At 34.9% G+C, this 15,923-nt stretch overlaps 1 protein-coding gene across 6 annotated transcripts in view; it reads right to left on the bottom strand.

Annotated features, from left to right (window-relative positions):
- Positions 1 to 200: 200 nt before the first annotated feature.
- KYAT3 (kynurenine aminotransferase 3) overlaps positions 201 to 15,923 on the bottom strand; it is a 54,673-nt gene continuing 38,950 nt past the window's right edge. For all 6 annotated transcript variants that reach the window (XM_003767240.4, XM_031969376.1, XM_031969374.1 and 3 more), the window contains 4 exons: positions 10,426 to 10,612; positions 8,115 to 8,188; positions 993 to 1,076; positions 201 to 359 (listed from right to left, as the gene is read on the bottom strand). In XM_003767240.4, the coding sequence (XP_003767288.1) occupies positions 300 to 359; positions 993 to 1,076; positions 8,115 to 8,188; positions 10,426 to 10,612 (405 nt within the window). In that variant the 3' untranslated portion in view covers positions 201 to 299. The remainder of the gene's footprint in view (positions 360 to 992; positions 1,077 to 8,114; positions 8,189 to 10,425; positions 10,613 to 15,923) is intronic.

Below are 15,923 nucleotides of genomic sequence, written 5' to 3'. Positions count from 1 at the left end.
GTTAATACATAGTATGAAGAATATATAGAGTACGAAGAAGTTTTGCCTGGAAGATTTGCCGGAACTCTGAAATGCAGCTATTTGTAGTTCTTTCCATTTTTTCTTGCACCCAACAGTCAACATTTTTTAATATTTCCACTAATTTTCCTTTAAAGTCTCCACAATAAATGACAGTGTCCTATAACATTCAAAAAGTTGTATTATTTGTACTAAAAGATTTATTTTTCAGTATCCAGCAGGTGGCAGCAACTTCATTTTGTCAAATTACAAAAGCCACACAAGTGGTAGGTTGGCAAAAATTAGGATTTCTTTGTCCAGTTCTTGATGATCTTCTCGAAAGCATCTAGGGTACTGTCTTGCTGCAAATTAAGAATATAATTATTACCAAAATTTCTAACACTTATAATTTAACAAGTATTTATTATCCCCAGGAATAGAGGGACTGATAGGTTAAAAAAATTGCTCCAGTCATCGTTCCTTTTTATTTCAGGAACTTATAGCCTATTTCAATAACTAACAATACACTAAGTGCTAGGCAAGAAATGGCTTGATCATTGTCAAAGTCTTCATGGAGGAGAAAGGGTTTGGGGTAACTGTGAAGGAAGACGACTTTTTAGGTGGGAGGGAGGGAGATGGTGCTCTAGGCTTTGTAGGACTAGCAGAAACTTAAAACTAGTGATGTGTGTGATGTGTTTGAGCTACAAGCACTTCCAGAACAGAACAGCCCTCAAGGCCTGGAGCCAGCACCAGCAGCCTTCATCCTTCTGGAAAATAGCCAGCTAAGGATTCCCCGAACACCTTCCTGACCTTGTCTGCCAACCATTTTATGACCGTCTTCCCCCGTTAGACTCTAAGTTCCTTGAGGGCTGGGGCTGTTTGTCTTTTTGCTTGTTTGTGTATTCTCAGCGTTTGGTTTTGCTTGTCTGTCTGTGTCTCTGTCCCCGCCTCTCTGGCACCAAAGTAAATTCTGTGATTCACTAATGTAAACTTACTTTAATGAAGCAAAAACGTACATATTTCTCAAACTCTTTTTTGTACTTGCTACAGAATGCTGTAACAGGAATGGCTGATAATTTCTGAAGAAAATAAAACATAAAAATGTATAATAAACTATACAATGTTAACATTGGTTTAAGTTTAATACTCTTATTTTAGTAACTATTTACACATTTGAAAAATTGATTTTAGATAGTCAAAATAGTTTTTATCTTATTTTTCCAATTACATGTAAAAACATTTTTAAATTCATTTTTTTAATTTTTGATTTTCAAATTCTTTTCCTCTCCTCCCCCCTTCACTGAGAAATAATTATATATATAACATATATTATAACAATATTACAAATATTATTATAATTATATATATTAATAATATATATGCTATACATGTGAAATCATTGCACAACATATTTTCATATTAATTACACTGTGAAAGAAAACAAATCTCTCCCTCCCCCTCAAAAAACAAAACAAAACAAAAATAAAGGATACTTCAATCTACAGACTTTTATCAGTTTTTATCTAGATATGGATAGCATTTTTTTTATCATAAATCTTTTGGAATTGTTTTGGATCATTGTATTGCTGAGAATAACTAGGTCATTCACAGTCAATCATTGTACAATATTGCTGTTACTGTGTAAAATGTTCTCCTGGTTCTACTCACTTCACTTTGCATCAGTTCATGTAAGTCTTTCCAGATTTTTTTGAGTATCCTGCTCATTATTTCTTATTTTTTAAACTTTTCTGTTTATTTAAAAAAAGCAGAATAGAAAAAAGAAAGATAGAAAAGGAAAACAAAACAAAACAAAACAGAATATTGTCATGTGCCCAGCAGAACATCAGAGAGGATTCAAAATATATAATAATAAATTTCCAATTCAAGAAAGGATTATATAATAGTAGAAGAAAATTATATTCATGAGTGTCCATCTTTTCTTTGCTTCCTTTTAGGTTATTATTTTGTTCCCTGCTGTATACTTTTTTACTTTATTCTTTTTTCCTCCTTTCATCCCTCCCACCTTTTCTCCAAGCAGGCTATAGTTAAGCTGATATATATATATATATATATATATATATATATATATATATATAAATTTTATATGTATACATATACATACATATACATTCATACCATCCATATACTCACACATACATATTTATACACACATACAAAGCTATATGCAGAGATAATTATATATATTTACACACACACACATATATTTACCCATATTAAATGTGCATCTAAAATGTGCATCTAAAACAATATTAGTACGGCTGACATACAATGCAGATTTCTTTCTTGATTGAATCATTAAGTTTGATTTTTGCCTAATGATTACTAGCCATATTTTTCTTCTAATAAATTTTACTCCTGATCCTTGTTGTCGTGTTTGTGTATATCTCTTCTTTCCTACAGCTGTTAACTCTCCTACTTTAATTCTATTCCTTAAATTGCCTTGCTATTACTTAATCTCCCACCACCTGTGGATCCCTCCCTTGTCTTCTTTCCCCATCTTTTGCTTCCCACCTCTGTTCATCCCTCCTTATTTTTTTTATTTTTTTTTATTTTATTGGAAAAAACACCTGAAAAACAGAAAAGGAAAATAAAACAGAATATTGTCATGTTACACAGCAGAACACCAGGGAAGATTCAAAATCTATAACCATAAATTACCAGGTTCAAGAAAGGATATGAAACAGTAGAAAAAGTTGTATTTATGAATGTCCATCTTTTCTTTGCTTCCTTGTAGGTTATTTTTGTTGTTGTTTTCTGCTGCGTACTTTTTTTTACTTTATTCCTTTTTTCTCTTTTCATTCCCTGCCCTCCTTCCTCAAGTAGGTATTTTAATATAGCACAGATATATTTAATAAATATATATATATATACACACACTTACCCCCTATATATATATACATACAAATGCATTCACACCCATTCACAGATCCACACACATATACATATATCTATAAACACATATACATAGAGCTACATGTAAGTATATCTACATGTGCTCAGACACATTTACATATATGCATTTACCCATATGTAAACATGCATCTAAAACAATAGTAGTATGGCTGACATATAATGCAGATTTCTCTCTTGATTGAAAAAGCTTGACTTTGTTCAAGATCAGTGATTATTAGCCATACTTTTTTTTCCTAATAAATTCTACTCCTGACACTTGTCTTTGTATATATCTTGTTCTTTTCTATTCTTGCTAACTCTTCTGCTTGAATTCTGCTCCTTAACTTGCCTTACTATTACTTAACCTTCCCCCATCCATGGATTCATCCCTTGTCTTCTTCCCCCATCCCTCCCTATTTCTTTGATTTAGATTTTAGAGAGTGCTGTGCTCTTCATGGTATATATGTAGTGTTCTCTTTTTAACCCATTCCCTATGTGAGGAGGTTTTCAGACTGCAAACTCTCTTCCCCTCTCTAATGCCTCTGTCTATTATTGCTCTGTCCTTCATTTGTATAAATCTTTCTTTAGAATTACCCAATTGCTGATATCAATATTAAACATATAGTATACATTTCCATGTAAAAAACAATTTGTCCAAGTTAAGTTCCTTGAAATTAATGTTGGATATTGTCTCTTATGTGTTAAATTTTCTATTGAGTGTGAGTTTGGTTGAAAAAATGTCCTGAAAATTTGCAAACTTGTTGCATATCCATTTTTTCCAATGAATATTATGGATAATTTTGCTAGATATGATATTTCTGACCTCTGACCTACTTCTTTTGATTTCTGGTATATATGATTCCAGAACCTGTGGTCTTTTATTGTTACTGCTGGTAAGTTCTAAATGTAGCTCCAGCATATTTTTGTATTTTTTTTTCTTGTTTCTTGTAAACCTTTCTCTTTGATCTGGGGATTTTGAAATTTGGCTCTAATATTGCTAGTGTTTTCTACAAAGTATCTCTTTGAGGGGGTAATTGGTGGATTTTCATGTTCTATCACTCCTGAACAATTTTGTTGGATTATTTCTTGCATTATGGTGTCAAAGTTTCTTATTTTGGTTGTGACTTTCAATTAGTCCAATTATTCTTTTATATTTTCTCTTCTTGATCTGTTTTTCAAATCTGTTTTTTTCCCCCAAGTGTCACATTCTGTTCTATTTTTCATTATATTATGTGATTTCTTGGTCTCTTCCCCTTGACCAATTTTAATTTTCAAAGAGTTTTCTTTTTTAAGATTTGATATTTCCTTTTCTAGTTGGTTAACTTTTTAATAATCTTATTTTTCTTGGTTTTTATTTTTAATTTTCTTAATTTTTCCTCGATTTCTCTCATTTGATTTTTAAATTCTTTTTTGAGCTCTATAAATTCTCTCTGGTCAAGGAGCCATTTAATATTACTCTTTGGGATAGAAGCAGCTTTTTTTTTTTTTTTTAACATCTATGTCCTCTTAAGATGAACCCCTGCCTTCCCTATTCCCATAGTAAGTTTCTATGGTTACTGTCTTTGCCAGTTCATCATTATTATTATTGAGAACTGTTAGTGTAAGCACCTCTAATTCTTAGGTAGTGTCTCTTGCTTCACTTCAACTCTCTCCTCTGACCCAGAACCCCAAACCAAGGGCTCCCCCTCTTGCTCCACTGCCCTTGTACTACTGGTTTGCCGATTCCTTCTTGTCCAGGGCCTTGTCTCTGCAGCACAGCTGGGCCTGGTGTTCCCAATCAGCACAGGGTCCCTCAGTCTGCCCCAACTCAGACAACAGCAGCCTTTCCTGGAGGTGAAAGTTTCTGTGGTTTCTGCTGAGGATCCAGCCACATTCAACTTGCCCCAAGGGTCCTGCTTAGTGTTCCTGTGGAGCTACCCTGGAGAGGTTTGTGCTTCACACTGGCTAATTCTCGGCCACCAGTCTTGTCTTCTGATCTTCTAGAGTTGAACAGAAAGGTCTCCTGTTCTTCCCCAAGTTGTTCTTGATTTTTCACCAGACTGGGTTCACCCTGAGGAACAAATTTGTTCTGTTTGTGGGAGAAATCTGGAGAGCTTGAAATTTACTGACCTAGGCCGCCATCTTCCTAGAATTCTCCCCTCATTATTTCTTATAACAAAAGTAATCCATCATAGCCACACACCACAATTTGCTTAACCATTCCCCAGATGATGGGCACCTCAATTTCCAGGTCTATGTCACCACACAAAGAGTTGCTGCAAATATCATTGTAGAAATAGGACCTCTTCCTACCCCAACCTCCTTTTAAAAAATCTCTTTGGAATTTATATCTAGAAGTAACAATACTTAGTACTGTTAGGTCAAAGGATATGTAGGCACTGTTTTATAGCCCTTTAGATATAACTCCAACTTGCTTGGCAGAATGGTTTAAATCAGTTCACAACTCTACCAACCAAGCAATAGTTTTAATTTTCCTACATTTCCTCACAATATTTGCCATTTTCTTTTCTTTTATTCAATATAGGTGTTTTCATTTGCATGTCTTTAATCAATAGTGATTGAAAATTTGTTTTCATATGACTATAGATAACTTTTCTTCTGAAAACTGCATGCTCATAACCTTTGATTTTATCAAATGGGGAATGACTTGTATTCTTATAAATCTGATTCAGTTCTCTATATATTTGAGTAATGAGTCTTTTATTAGAGAAATTTACTGTAAAACTTTTTCTGACAGTTATTTCTGTGTATTTCCCCCCATCCTATTTCTCCTAATTTGTTCTCTCGTTTTCCCCAATTTACCTTCAAAAGAGTTTAATTCTGGTGATCATCTCCTCCAATCCATCCTCCCTTTTATTAGCCTCCTCTTACTTTGTTTTTATCTCTTTCCTCTACTATTTCCCTGAAGGATAAGATAGATATACCCAAGTGGGTTGTGTAGGTTATTCCCTCTTTGAGCCAATTCAGGTGAGAATAAGATTTAAGGATTGGCTACCATCTCTTCTCCCCTCAATGTTCCCCTTCCCTGTAAAAGCTCTTTTAACATCTTTTTTATAAGGTAATTTATCTCATTCCACTTTTCTCTTTCCCTTTCTCTCAACGGGATCCTCCTTCTCACTCCTTAATTTGATTTTTTTTAGATACTACCCTATCATAGTCAACTCAAACCTGTGCCTTCTATCAATGTATACCATTTCACTCTAATAATGATAAAATTCTTAGGAGTTACAAGTATTATTTCATGTAGTTGAATTCCTTATGATTTATCTTTCCTGTTTACCTTTTTTATGCTTCTCCTGAGTCATATTTGAAAGTCAAATTTTCTATTTAGCTTGGTCTTTTCATTAGGAATGTTTGAAAGTCCTCTATTTCCTTAAATATACATTTGTCCTCCAGATGGATTATATTCACTTTCATTGGGTAGGTGATTCTGGTTGCAATCCTAATCCCTTTGTCCTCGGGAACATCATATTTCAAGCTCTCAAGTTCCTTTCAGTAGAAGCTAACTTTTGTATGATCCTGATTGGCTTCATGATATTTGAATAGTTTATTTCTGGCTGCGGCATATTTTCTCATGGACTCTGGAGAACTCTAGAATTTGACTATAATATTCCTGGGAATTTCCATTTTAGAATTTCTTTCAAGAAGTCTTCAATGGATTCTTTTAATTTCTATTTTTATTCTCTAATTCTAAAATGCCAGGGCAGTTTTCCTTGATGATTTCTTTAAAAATTATGTGTAGTTTCTTTTTTTGATCATTTTGATCAGTAAGTTGAATAATTCTTAACTTATCCCTCTTCAATCTTCAGTTCAATCAATTTTCCAGTTCAGTTAGTTTTTCAATAAGATATTTCAGATTTTCTTCTATTTTTCATTCTTTTGGTTTTGTTTCTTGATATTTGATGGAGTTATTAGCTTTTACTTGCCCTATTCTAATTTTTAAGGAATTATTTTTTCACTGAGTTTTTTGGTACCTTTTCCATTTGGCCAATTGTATTTTTTAAGAACTTCTCTTCAGTGGATTTTTGTGCATCATTTACTATTTGAACTATTCTGTTTTATTAAGTGTTTTTTTTTTTTTGTGTGTGTGTGTGTGTGTGCCTCCTTTGCCAAGTTGTTGACTCTTTTTTTCAATACTTTCTTGCATCATTTTCATTACTCTTCTCCAGTTTCTTCTGTCTTATTTGATTTAAAAAATCTTTTTTGAACTCTTCAAGTAATTTTTTTGGGGTACTTGAGACCAATTTATATTTTCTTTGAGGCTCTGGATATAGCAGTTTTGACTTTGTAATCTTCTAAGTTTGTGTTGATCTCCCTTGTTGAATAGTCAATTTTTATGGCCAGGTTTTCTTTGTTTTTGCTCATTTTTTAAGCCTGTTTCTTGATGTTTAACTTTATGTTAAAGTTGGGCTCTGCTCCCTGGGTCGAAGGAGCACTGTCCCAAGTTTCAGATTTTTTTGTGCTGCTGTTTTCAGGGCTAGTTTTGGGAGTGTGTAAGTTTTCAGTTCTTCCCAAGGTGGAATGATCTAAGTATAGGTGTACTTACTTGCCTGGCCTATGCTCTGGTCTTTCAACAACCACAAACACTCTTTTCTATGGTAACTGTAACCAGGTCCTGCTCCACTTTGGTCACATACTCTATTGTGCTATGCTCTTCTTTGCCCTGGGGTTCTGACAGAGTTCTGCCCCCAGTGCCAGCAAAAGTCCCCTAGCACCTAGCACCCTTTCATTTGAAGGAAAACAACTTCTGTCCAATTGTCTGACATTCTCCCCCCCCCCCCTTTAGCATCTGTGGGCTGGCAGCTCCACAATTCTGTTTCCCTTAAGACCTGCTACTAACTTGCTGGATGTGACCTGTCCTGGACTGTGCTCCATTTTTACCTCAGTGAGACAGACATTTCCTCTTATCTTTCTAAGCTGTCTTGAGATGGAAAATTGTTTTACTTCCATTCTGCTATTCCAGAATTCATTTTGAGTCATTATTTTAGAGTTGTTTGAAGATGAATTTTAGAGTCCCTGCCTTTATTTCATTTAGTCATTAATTTTCAAGAGGTAGATTTAAAAAAAAACATCTAAGCAATCAGATGTGATAGCATGATAATGAAACTTCAGTCAATATTTCCATGATGTTTTTAGTAGCAACATAAACATTTCTTCCTTTACTTTTCTAAAATAATATATTAAAGTTAATAACAAATTATTACCTTATTTTTAATCATCCATTTCACAAATTTATAGTCATAACATCCATCTTCCTTCATTTCAGAGAGGTCTATATCTAAAATGAAGGGGAAAAGTTGATTAATAAATCTAATGAAAGTCATTTCTAAGAATTTGATTATTTTTAATAGCCACTATATTCTTTTTTCCATGTAACTGAATGTAGTTTGAAATTCTCTCAGTAGAGACCAAGAGCGGGAGGGTAAAACCCATTACACCAAGGGAATCACTAGGAAACCTTCTAGGAAGAGAATCAGGAATTTAGAGATACATTTTTTAAAGTGCTCTAATATAAATATAGTTACAAATCAGGGAGTTCTATCAACTAGTCTAACTGATTATGTGTCTAGACAGTTGGAGCTTCTGGGTGAGAATCTTTCATATTTGAGAAATTCCTTTTCATACATAATAGAAGTTTCATTTTATAAGTTCATTCATTTGGAATAATTATATCACCAAATGTTCTATTCATGAACAGTCTTTGTTTTCTTAGTGTTTAATCAGCTTCTTTTCACCTCTACAATCTCATGTGGTCTTGACTCCCTCATCCCTAATATTACCAGACATCTCAGTTCTTCAAGGTCTTTTTCAAGGCTCAAAACTTGACCCAGATGTTTCCATGGGGTTCAATTTGAGTGGTACTCTTGGGTGCTTGTTCTTGTCATCTACAATTTTTTTATTTCTTATACTCAGATGTTTTTGAGTGACATTCATTAGTTTACTTTCATCAATAATATACAATTATTTATAATTTTATATTTATATTTATAATAAACATTATAAAATAATATGAAAATATTCTCCACATTCATTACACATTTTTTAAGTAGAGAAGAGTTAACTTTTATACTTGTTCCAGTGTTTCATTAAGGATTTATTTACATGTATTTTACTATGATCCTAGAAAAAAATTAAACATCTAACTCATATAAACATTTGTAAGTCATACAAACAATTTAGAGAAGATATATAAAATTACACAGACCAAATTTGTTAGGTATCCGTTATTGGGATACTTCAGTCAACCAGTCAGATAACAAACACTGATTAACCATTGTGCCAGCCTCTGTTCTAAGTCCTATGGCTACAAAGAAAGGTAAAAAAAACAAAAACAAAAACAAGTTCTTATAGAAGCTCACAGACTAATAATCAACAAATGATATAAGATAAATAGGATATAAGAGAAATTTTAAGAGGGGCTGGGAAGGGACTACTATAGAGGGAGAAACATTGAGTAGAGAGGGAGGTAGAGAAGAAAAGAGAACCTAGCAGCCATAGAATGATCTTGCACTTTAGGAAGATCTCTGGGATAGTGGAGCTGAGGAAGCCTTCCTGAGTTGAGAAAAGCTTGTGTCAGATCAATTAGCAGTGAAGGGGTCTCAGGGAGAATCTTGTGGGGCACTGATGAAGACCCAACCAAAGAAACTGAAGGGTGGTCAGAGAGACGGGGGAGAATCAGGAGAGAGAGTAGAGAAACCTGGTGAGAAGAGGCAGTAATGACAATGAGAGTTGAGAAAAGGCTATTGGATTTGGCAATTAAGAGATTATTGGTAACTTTAGCACTAGCAGTTTTGATTGAATGAGGAGGGAGTTAAGTACAAAGGAAGAGGAAAGAAATTGGAGGTGCCCATTACAGATGGCCTTCCACTTGGCAGATTTCTTTGTTCTCTGCATGAAATTTGTTCTCTTTTAAAGTTCTTAGCATGTTCTAAATATTAGCACATTTACTTCAAGTCAGCTCTGTACTTTTGCTTTTCCCAGTTTTCATAAAAGTAGGATGGGCTATGTCAAGAGGAGACTGAATTCAATGAGAAAATCCAGCCCTGCTACTGCAGCTCATCTTCATCATGATTGCTGCTTTCTTGGTGTTAAGACCAACATTATTTAGGTACAGTTACAATCCGGTTTTATGATCAGTTAACTCTTCTTATGGACTCCCAGATGCAGTTTACTTTTTAGAACATCTGTTCAAGACTTAAATTCAGGACTGTTCTGTTTTTTCCTCTTTTCTATAAAGAGACTTTTTATAACATATCTGCTAGCTTGATAATCTTTACAGAATCACATGTGTTTACTAGAACTACTTGTAGTAAATATTATTTTAAGATGGAATTGATATGATGTGCATTTTCTAAGAAAAAACAAATCTTTACCAATCCTGCAGGAAGATTGCTCTTTTCCGTAGTTAGAATGTAGATAGAACTACACAAAAACAAACAAACAAGCAAACAAAACCCAAACATTATTCCACATTTATATTTACATATGCCAACATTTTACAAAACTTTTACTTACTTAGCACTGAAACATCAGCTATGACAAAGTATCCCCCTTCAGGGATTATGGGATTCAATCCAATTTTTTGCAGTAACTGAATTATCCGATCCCGTTTCCCTTCCAGCTCCCGGGGCAGAGAATAAAAGTAGCATTGTGGATCATTCAGTTGTTTTATTTCATACCAAAAAGCTCGAGCCAAAGCTTCCTGTTATTTTAAAGATTCAAAAAAACATGGGAAAATAAATGGTTTTTCCCCATTAATTATTGTAATGCAAATTTAATAAAAAGAGTCAGCATCATTGTTGATTAATAAGCCAATGATTACTTAACTAAGCAGATAAGAGAAATTTTTTTCTAGTGTTATCTGAGGTTAATACTTTTTCTCTTTTTCCAAGTTTATTAAAACTTTTTCTTTTCAAAACATACGAATAGACAGTTTTCAGCATTCACCCTTGCAAAATTTTGTGGTCCATTTTTTTTCCTCCTTTCCTTCTTTCTCCCTCCCCTAGACAGCAAGTTGTCTGATATATGCTAAACAGTCCAATTCCTCTATACTATTTCCGCAATTATTATGCTGCAAAAGAAAATTCAGATCAAAAAGGAAAAAAATGAGAATGAAAACAAAGTGCAAGCAACAACAAAAAAATGAAGCTACTACATTGTAATTCATATTCGGTTCCCATAGTCTTCTTTCTGGATGCAGATGGCTCTCTTCATCCCATTGGACCCAGAACTGGCCTCAATAACTTTGCTGTTGAAAGAGTCATGTCAATTAGAGTTGATCATTGCATAATCTTGTTTCTGTGTACAACGTTCTCTTGGTTCTCACTACACTCAGCATCAGTTCATGTAGGTCTCTCCAAGCCTCTCTGTATTCATCCTGCTGATCATTTTTTATAGAACAATAATATTCCATAATATTCATATACCATAACTTGTTCAGCCATTCCCTAACTAATGGTCAGTTCCTTGCCACTACAAAAAAGCTGCTACAAACATTTTTGCACATGTGGGTTTTTTCCCTCTTTTTATGATCTTTTTAGGATACAGGCCCAGTAGAGACATGGCTGGATCAGAGTATGCTGATTTTGATGGCCTTTTAGGCATAGTTCCACATTGTTCTCCAGAACAGTTGGATCAGTTCACAGCTCTACCAACAATGTATTAGTGTCCCACTTTTCCCATGTCCCTTCCAATATCCATCATTATCTTTTCCTGTCATCTTAGCCAATCTGAGAGATATATAATGGTTAAAGTTAATATTTCTTTTTTTATTGACATGACTGTGGCTATTTATTATAGTTTATATATCTTTATGTGTGTATATATATACTTATACACACACACACACACATACACACACACACACACACACACACATATATATATATATATATTACATTTATTTATATATTTAACCTTGTAATTTTCTACCACACTCTTTTCCCTTCCCTTTTGAAACTACAAGGAGGGAAATAGAATGTTATCAAAGCTGTTCCTGGCTGAGGCTGACTTAATGTAATTGAGAATGACAAACTCTTCTTGTTTTTCTTTCCTTCCACCAGTGTTTCATGACCTGTCCTACACAGGGCAGGTAGAGCAGATGAGTTTGGCTTGGATAAGTGAAAAAGATATAACGAAGGTGCTGGAGGCAAGTGGGGGAAAAAGGTGAAGATTCATTGCAGTTAGGCCATGGCAAAACTCCTGTGTGAGGTTAATATTTTCATAGATTTGGTCTTCTACAAATTGCTTTGCCTTGTTAATGAACCTAATAGCTTCATTATGTTCACAAGTGTCTAACTGCTTATTACAGAGGTTATGGATGTGAAGTTATAGTCTTAATCACGATACTGTTGTAATAAGTAACATGAATACATTTCAAAATGTCATTGGATCTTTGGTCATTTCATGTTTTATTAGTACACATACTATCGGGATGGGGGTGGGGTGGGTTGAACAGGAAAGCAGCAATTGGTACCAATAAACCTGACCCAGATACTGCCTCTTTCTTCCTCTGAAGCTACCTATAGCCATCCTAGAAAAATCGAAAGCAGTTCAGGTTCCTAGGCTGTTGTTGCTTAAAATGGTTCTCATTCTATGGAAATAATTGTGTGGCAAGGACAGAGTTCTCAGAAATTAGGTCAGGACTCTGGAAAAACAGTATTATCTCTGAGAATTATTTCACAGGATCCTAAGTAAGCACTTAAAAAGATTTTTGAGCAGGGCATCCTACCATCTAGAAATTTGACTGCTTGACTAGTATGAACATTCAAAAAGATAGAGAGCAAGGAAGAATATATTGGGCCATTGGAGAAGCAGACAGATTTCATGTGCATGCAATAACTAGAAAGAGGTGATCAGTCAGAGTATGATCCTTCTAGGGAGTAGCAGTACCAATTGCCATATTTTACCCTTAGATGTGAATTCCTTTACCACTCCTTCAGTGAATCTGCAATAAGGAGTATAAGAATGGGCCCTAAGACCAGACAAGTAGAGACCAACTAGAGACCTCAGTTTCCCAAGATGCAACTATAAAGGGGTCACTAGGTCTGGAGTTTCCAATGGAGGTACCTTAGTCTCCTGTTCTAGTGTTAAGAGAAAACAAGTAACTAATGGGGGAAAAGGCCCCCTAGTGGTGGTCCAGTGTTGAGGGCGGGTGTCTTCTGCAGAATCTCCAACTCCCTTCCAGGCCCAGCTCATGTGTTGCCTCCTATAGGGAGTCTTCCTGACCCCATTAATCATTGCTTCCTCTTGTACCTTTCTTAAATTACATTAACTTTGCTTATCTGTACCCATATTATATCCTGTCAGGAGAGTATAAGTTCCTTGAGAGCAAGGATTATTTTTTTTTTCCATTTTGTTTTTATATCTCTGGTCCCTAGTAGAATACATAGTATACTATAGGTACTCAATGCTTGTTAAATTGGATAAGATCATTAACACAATTCTTGTGAGATCTATAAGCTACGTGGAGAGAAATGAGTCAGACAATAATAAAATATGTAAATCTGGACATGGCTCAGGAGAGAGCATTTGTCTAGTCCCTGCTTGGAGAAGGGTATACTCTACTCGGGGTACCAACATGCACACAGATAAGTCAATTTAAAAACTGATTCGCACATACAAAGATGGATACAACATAACTATACATTTCATGTGTTAACAATAGTTTTTTTCTTTTTGAAATTGCCCTGTGATTTTACTGGCAGAGGGAACTTCTGATGAGGGAGCTCTCCCCGATGCTGACTGGAACTTGCCTTCCAACTTACAGACTAAGAAAGTTGCCCTGAATTCCACGACCAGTTTGTGGCCTAGTCAGAGCTCAAACCCAGGTCTTCCTGGTTCCAAAGACAGCTCTTTGTCCACTAAGAAAGAACAGCTTTTGTACAGAATGTCACCAAACATGTAGAAAGTAAGTAGAAAAATATTTCAAGGGAATGCTACCAACTGGGAGGAGGGCTCAGTAATCAGTAAAGCAGTAAGATTTATTCAGTGCTAATCATGTATCAGGTGCTAAGCTAAAATGCTGGGGATACAAATAAGAAAAAGAGACAATTCTTGCCTTCCAAGAGCTTACATTCTAACAGAGGAAGACAATGCACAAAAGGAAACTGAAAAGGAGGGGACTTAGTGTGGGAGGAGGAGGATAACACTGGAGTAGAAATGAACTGAACAGCTAGTGGCAAGTGAAGAGATGGGAATCATGGGTGGAGCTCTTTACTCTGCTCTCCAGTGCCCCAGAAAAGCTGGAGAAATGGAGGGGACTAACAAAGGTGACAGCACCAAAGCTGAAGCAATCTCCATGACACTGAGTTTCCTGTTAATCTCCTAGGAGAGGCTGACGAAGATGATGTTGGACACAAAGACAGAAGTGAATTCTTGCCTCTGACATCCTTGTAGAAGACACAAATGGACCTCAGGTAAAAAGTGGCAGTTGACCCAAGGAATTTTATAAGACAGGCAAGGAGGATACATTGTCTAAAGGCACAGAGGTGGGAGATGGGCACTGTATATGAGGAATGGCAAAAAGGATAGGTTTACCTGCAATGTAGAGAGAAGCATTAGGGACGAATTCTGGAGAGACAGGCTGGGGTCAGACTATGAAACACTTGAAATACCAAACAAAAGAGTTTGCATTTTATTCTGAAGTGATTGGGAGACACGGGAGATTCTTGAGCAAAGGTAAGTGAGTGATAGTATCATCGTGACCATTTCAGAATTTCCAACTGTAATCTAGGATAAGAGTGTGGAAGAGCTAGCTAAGTGGAAAGAAGGGGAAAGATGCCAGAAAGGTAGACCTGGCAATTGATCAGAGAGAAAAAGTGAAAGAGAGGAAGGAGTAAAGGATGACTTAAATCTGCATATCTGAGGGACTGGAAAAATGGTGGAACCTTCCACCTGCTTTAAGATTCAGAGTTTTAAGACACTTGGCCAGGGCAACTTGGCCAGGCAGCCCAGGCAGCCCAGGCAACTCAGCCAATGTTGTGTCAAAACCGGGGATTTGAACTCAAGTTTTCCTGACTCTGATGCTAGTTCTTTATTTCCATGCCAAGCTATCTCTAGGGTGGAATCTGTAATGAGAAAAATTTGGATGTGATATCTAGAAAAACAATAATCAGAGCTTTCTTAAAGTGGAAGGAGCTAATAAGGGAAGTATCAGCTCTCTTGTAGGTCACTTTCAAGCAAAAAAATAATAGCTATTTGTTAGGAAGTTATAATACCCGAGAGAAATTTTTTTGTTGTTGTTGGTTATTTTATGGGTTGGACTACATGGGCTTTTGGGTTCTTTCTAATTTTGAAATTTTGAGATTTGAGCTTTTACTCAATATGCCTTGGTTGTATATAGTGAATATTACTAGTTTTGAAATAAAAGTCATTGTCTTTTTAAAAAATATTAGATTAGTATTTAATATCATCTAAATATGCCTAAGTATAAGCAGTCTAATTTTTAAAAGTTGAACACACAATATGGTTTCTTTATATTCATTCTGGGGGAACTAATTGGAAGGGACATTTTTCCCATAATAAACTTTTGAGTTCTAAACATAGAACTTTTACTTCTAATTTTCCTTTTGTTTCTATCTGGATTGCTGCAATGATTTGGGATATTGATTTTATTATACCTCTTTTATCTAGTTTCTGTGTTCTTTGAATTTGAAAAGGATGCCATCTATTATATAAAATTATTGGTAAATCTTTAAAGTGCTGCATAAAGGGCAACTATTATTATTTTTGTTATTATTGTTTTCATTGAGGTTATCAATAAAAAAGTTGTTTAAAAAGAATCCAGTGCTATTGTAATTAATAGACTTTAAAAAATATTTTAAATCCTTATTGAAAATCTGCATTTAAAAATAGAAATTTTTCCATTCAGGAGTTTTTAATGGTGGGTTTTTTGCTTCTTAGAAAGAAATACTTTTTTTTTCAATGAAAATATAATTCACAAAATATCTAACAGCCAAAAGCTAATACTTCGTCTATAGAAACATTTGTTTAGAAAAGTCACTTTTTAATAT

This window comes from Sarcophilus harrisii, chromosome 4, assembly GCF_902635505.1.
Source record: "Sarcophilus harrisii chromosome 4, mSarHar1.11, whole genome shotgun sequence".
In the NCBI taxonomy this organism is placed as follows: Eukaryota; Metazoa; Chordata; class Mammalia; order Dasyuromorphia; family Dasyuridae; genus Sarcophilus; species Sarcophilus harrisii.
This window is presented reverse-complemented; position numbering and strand designations above follow the sequence as displayed.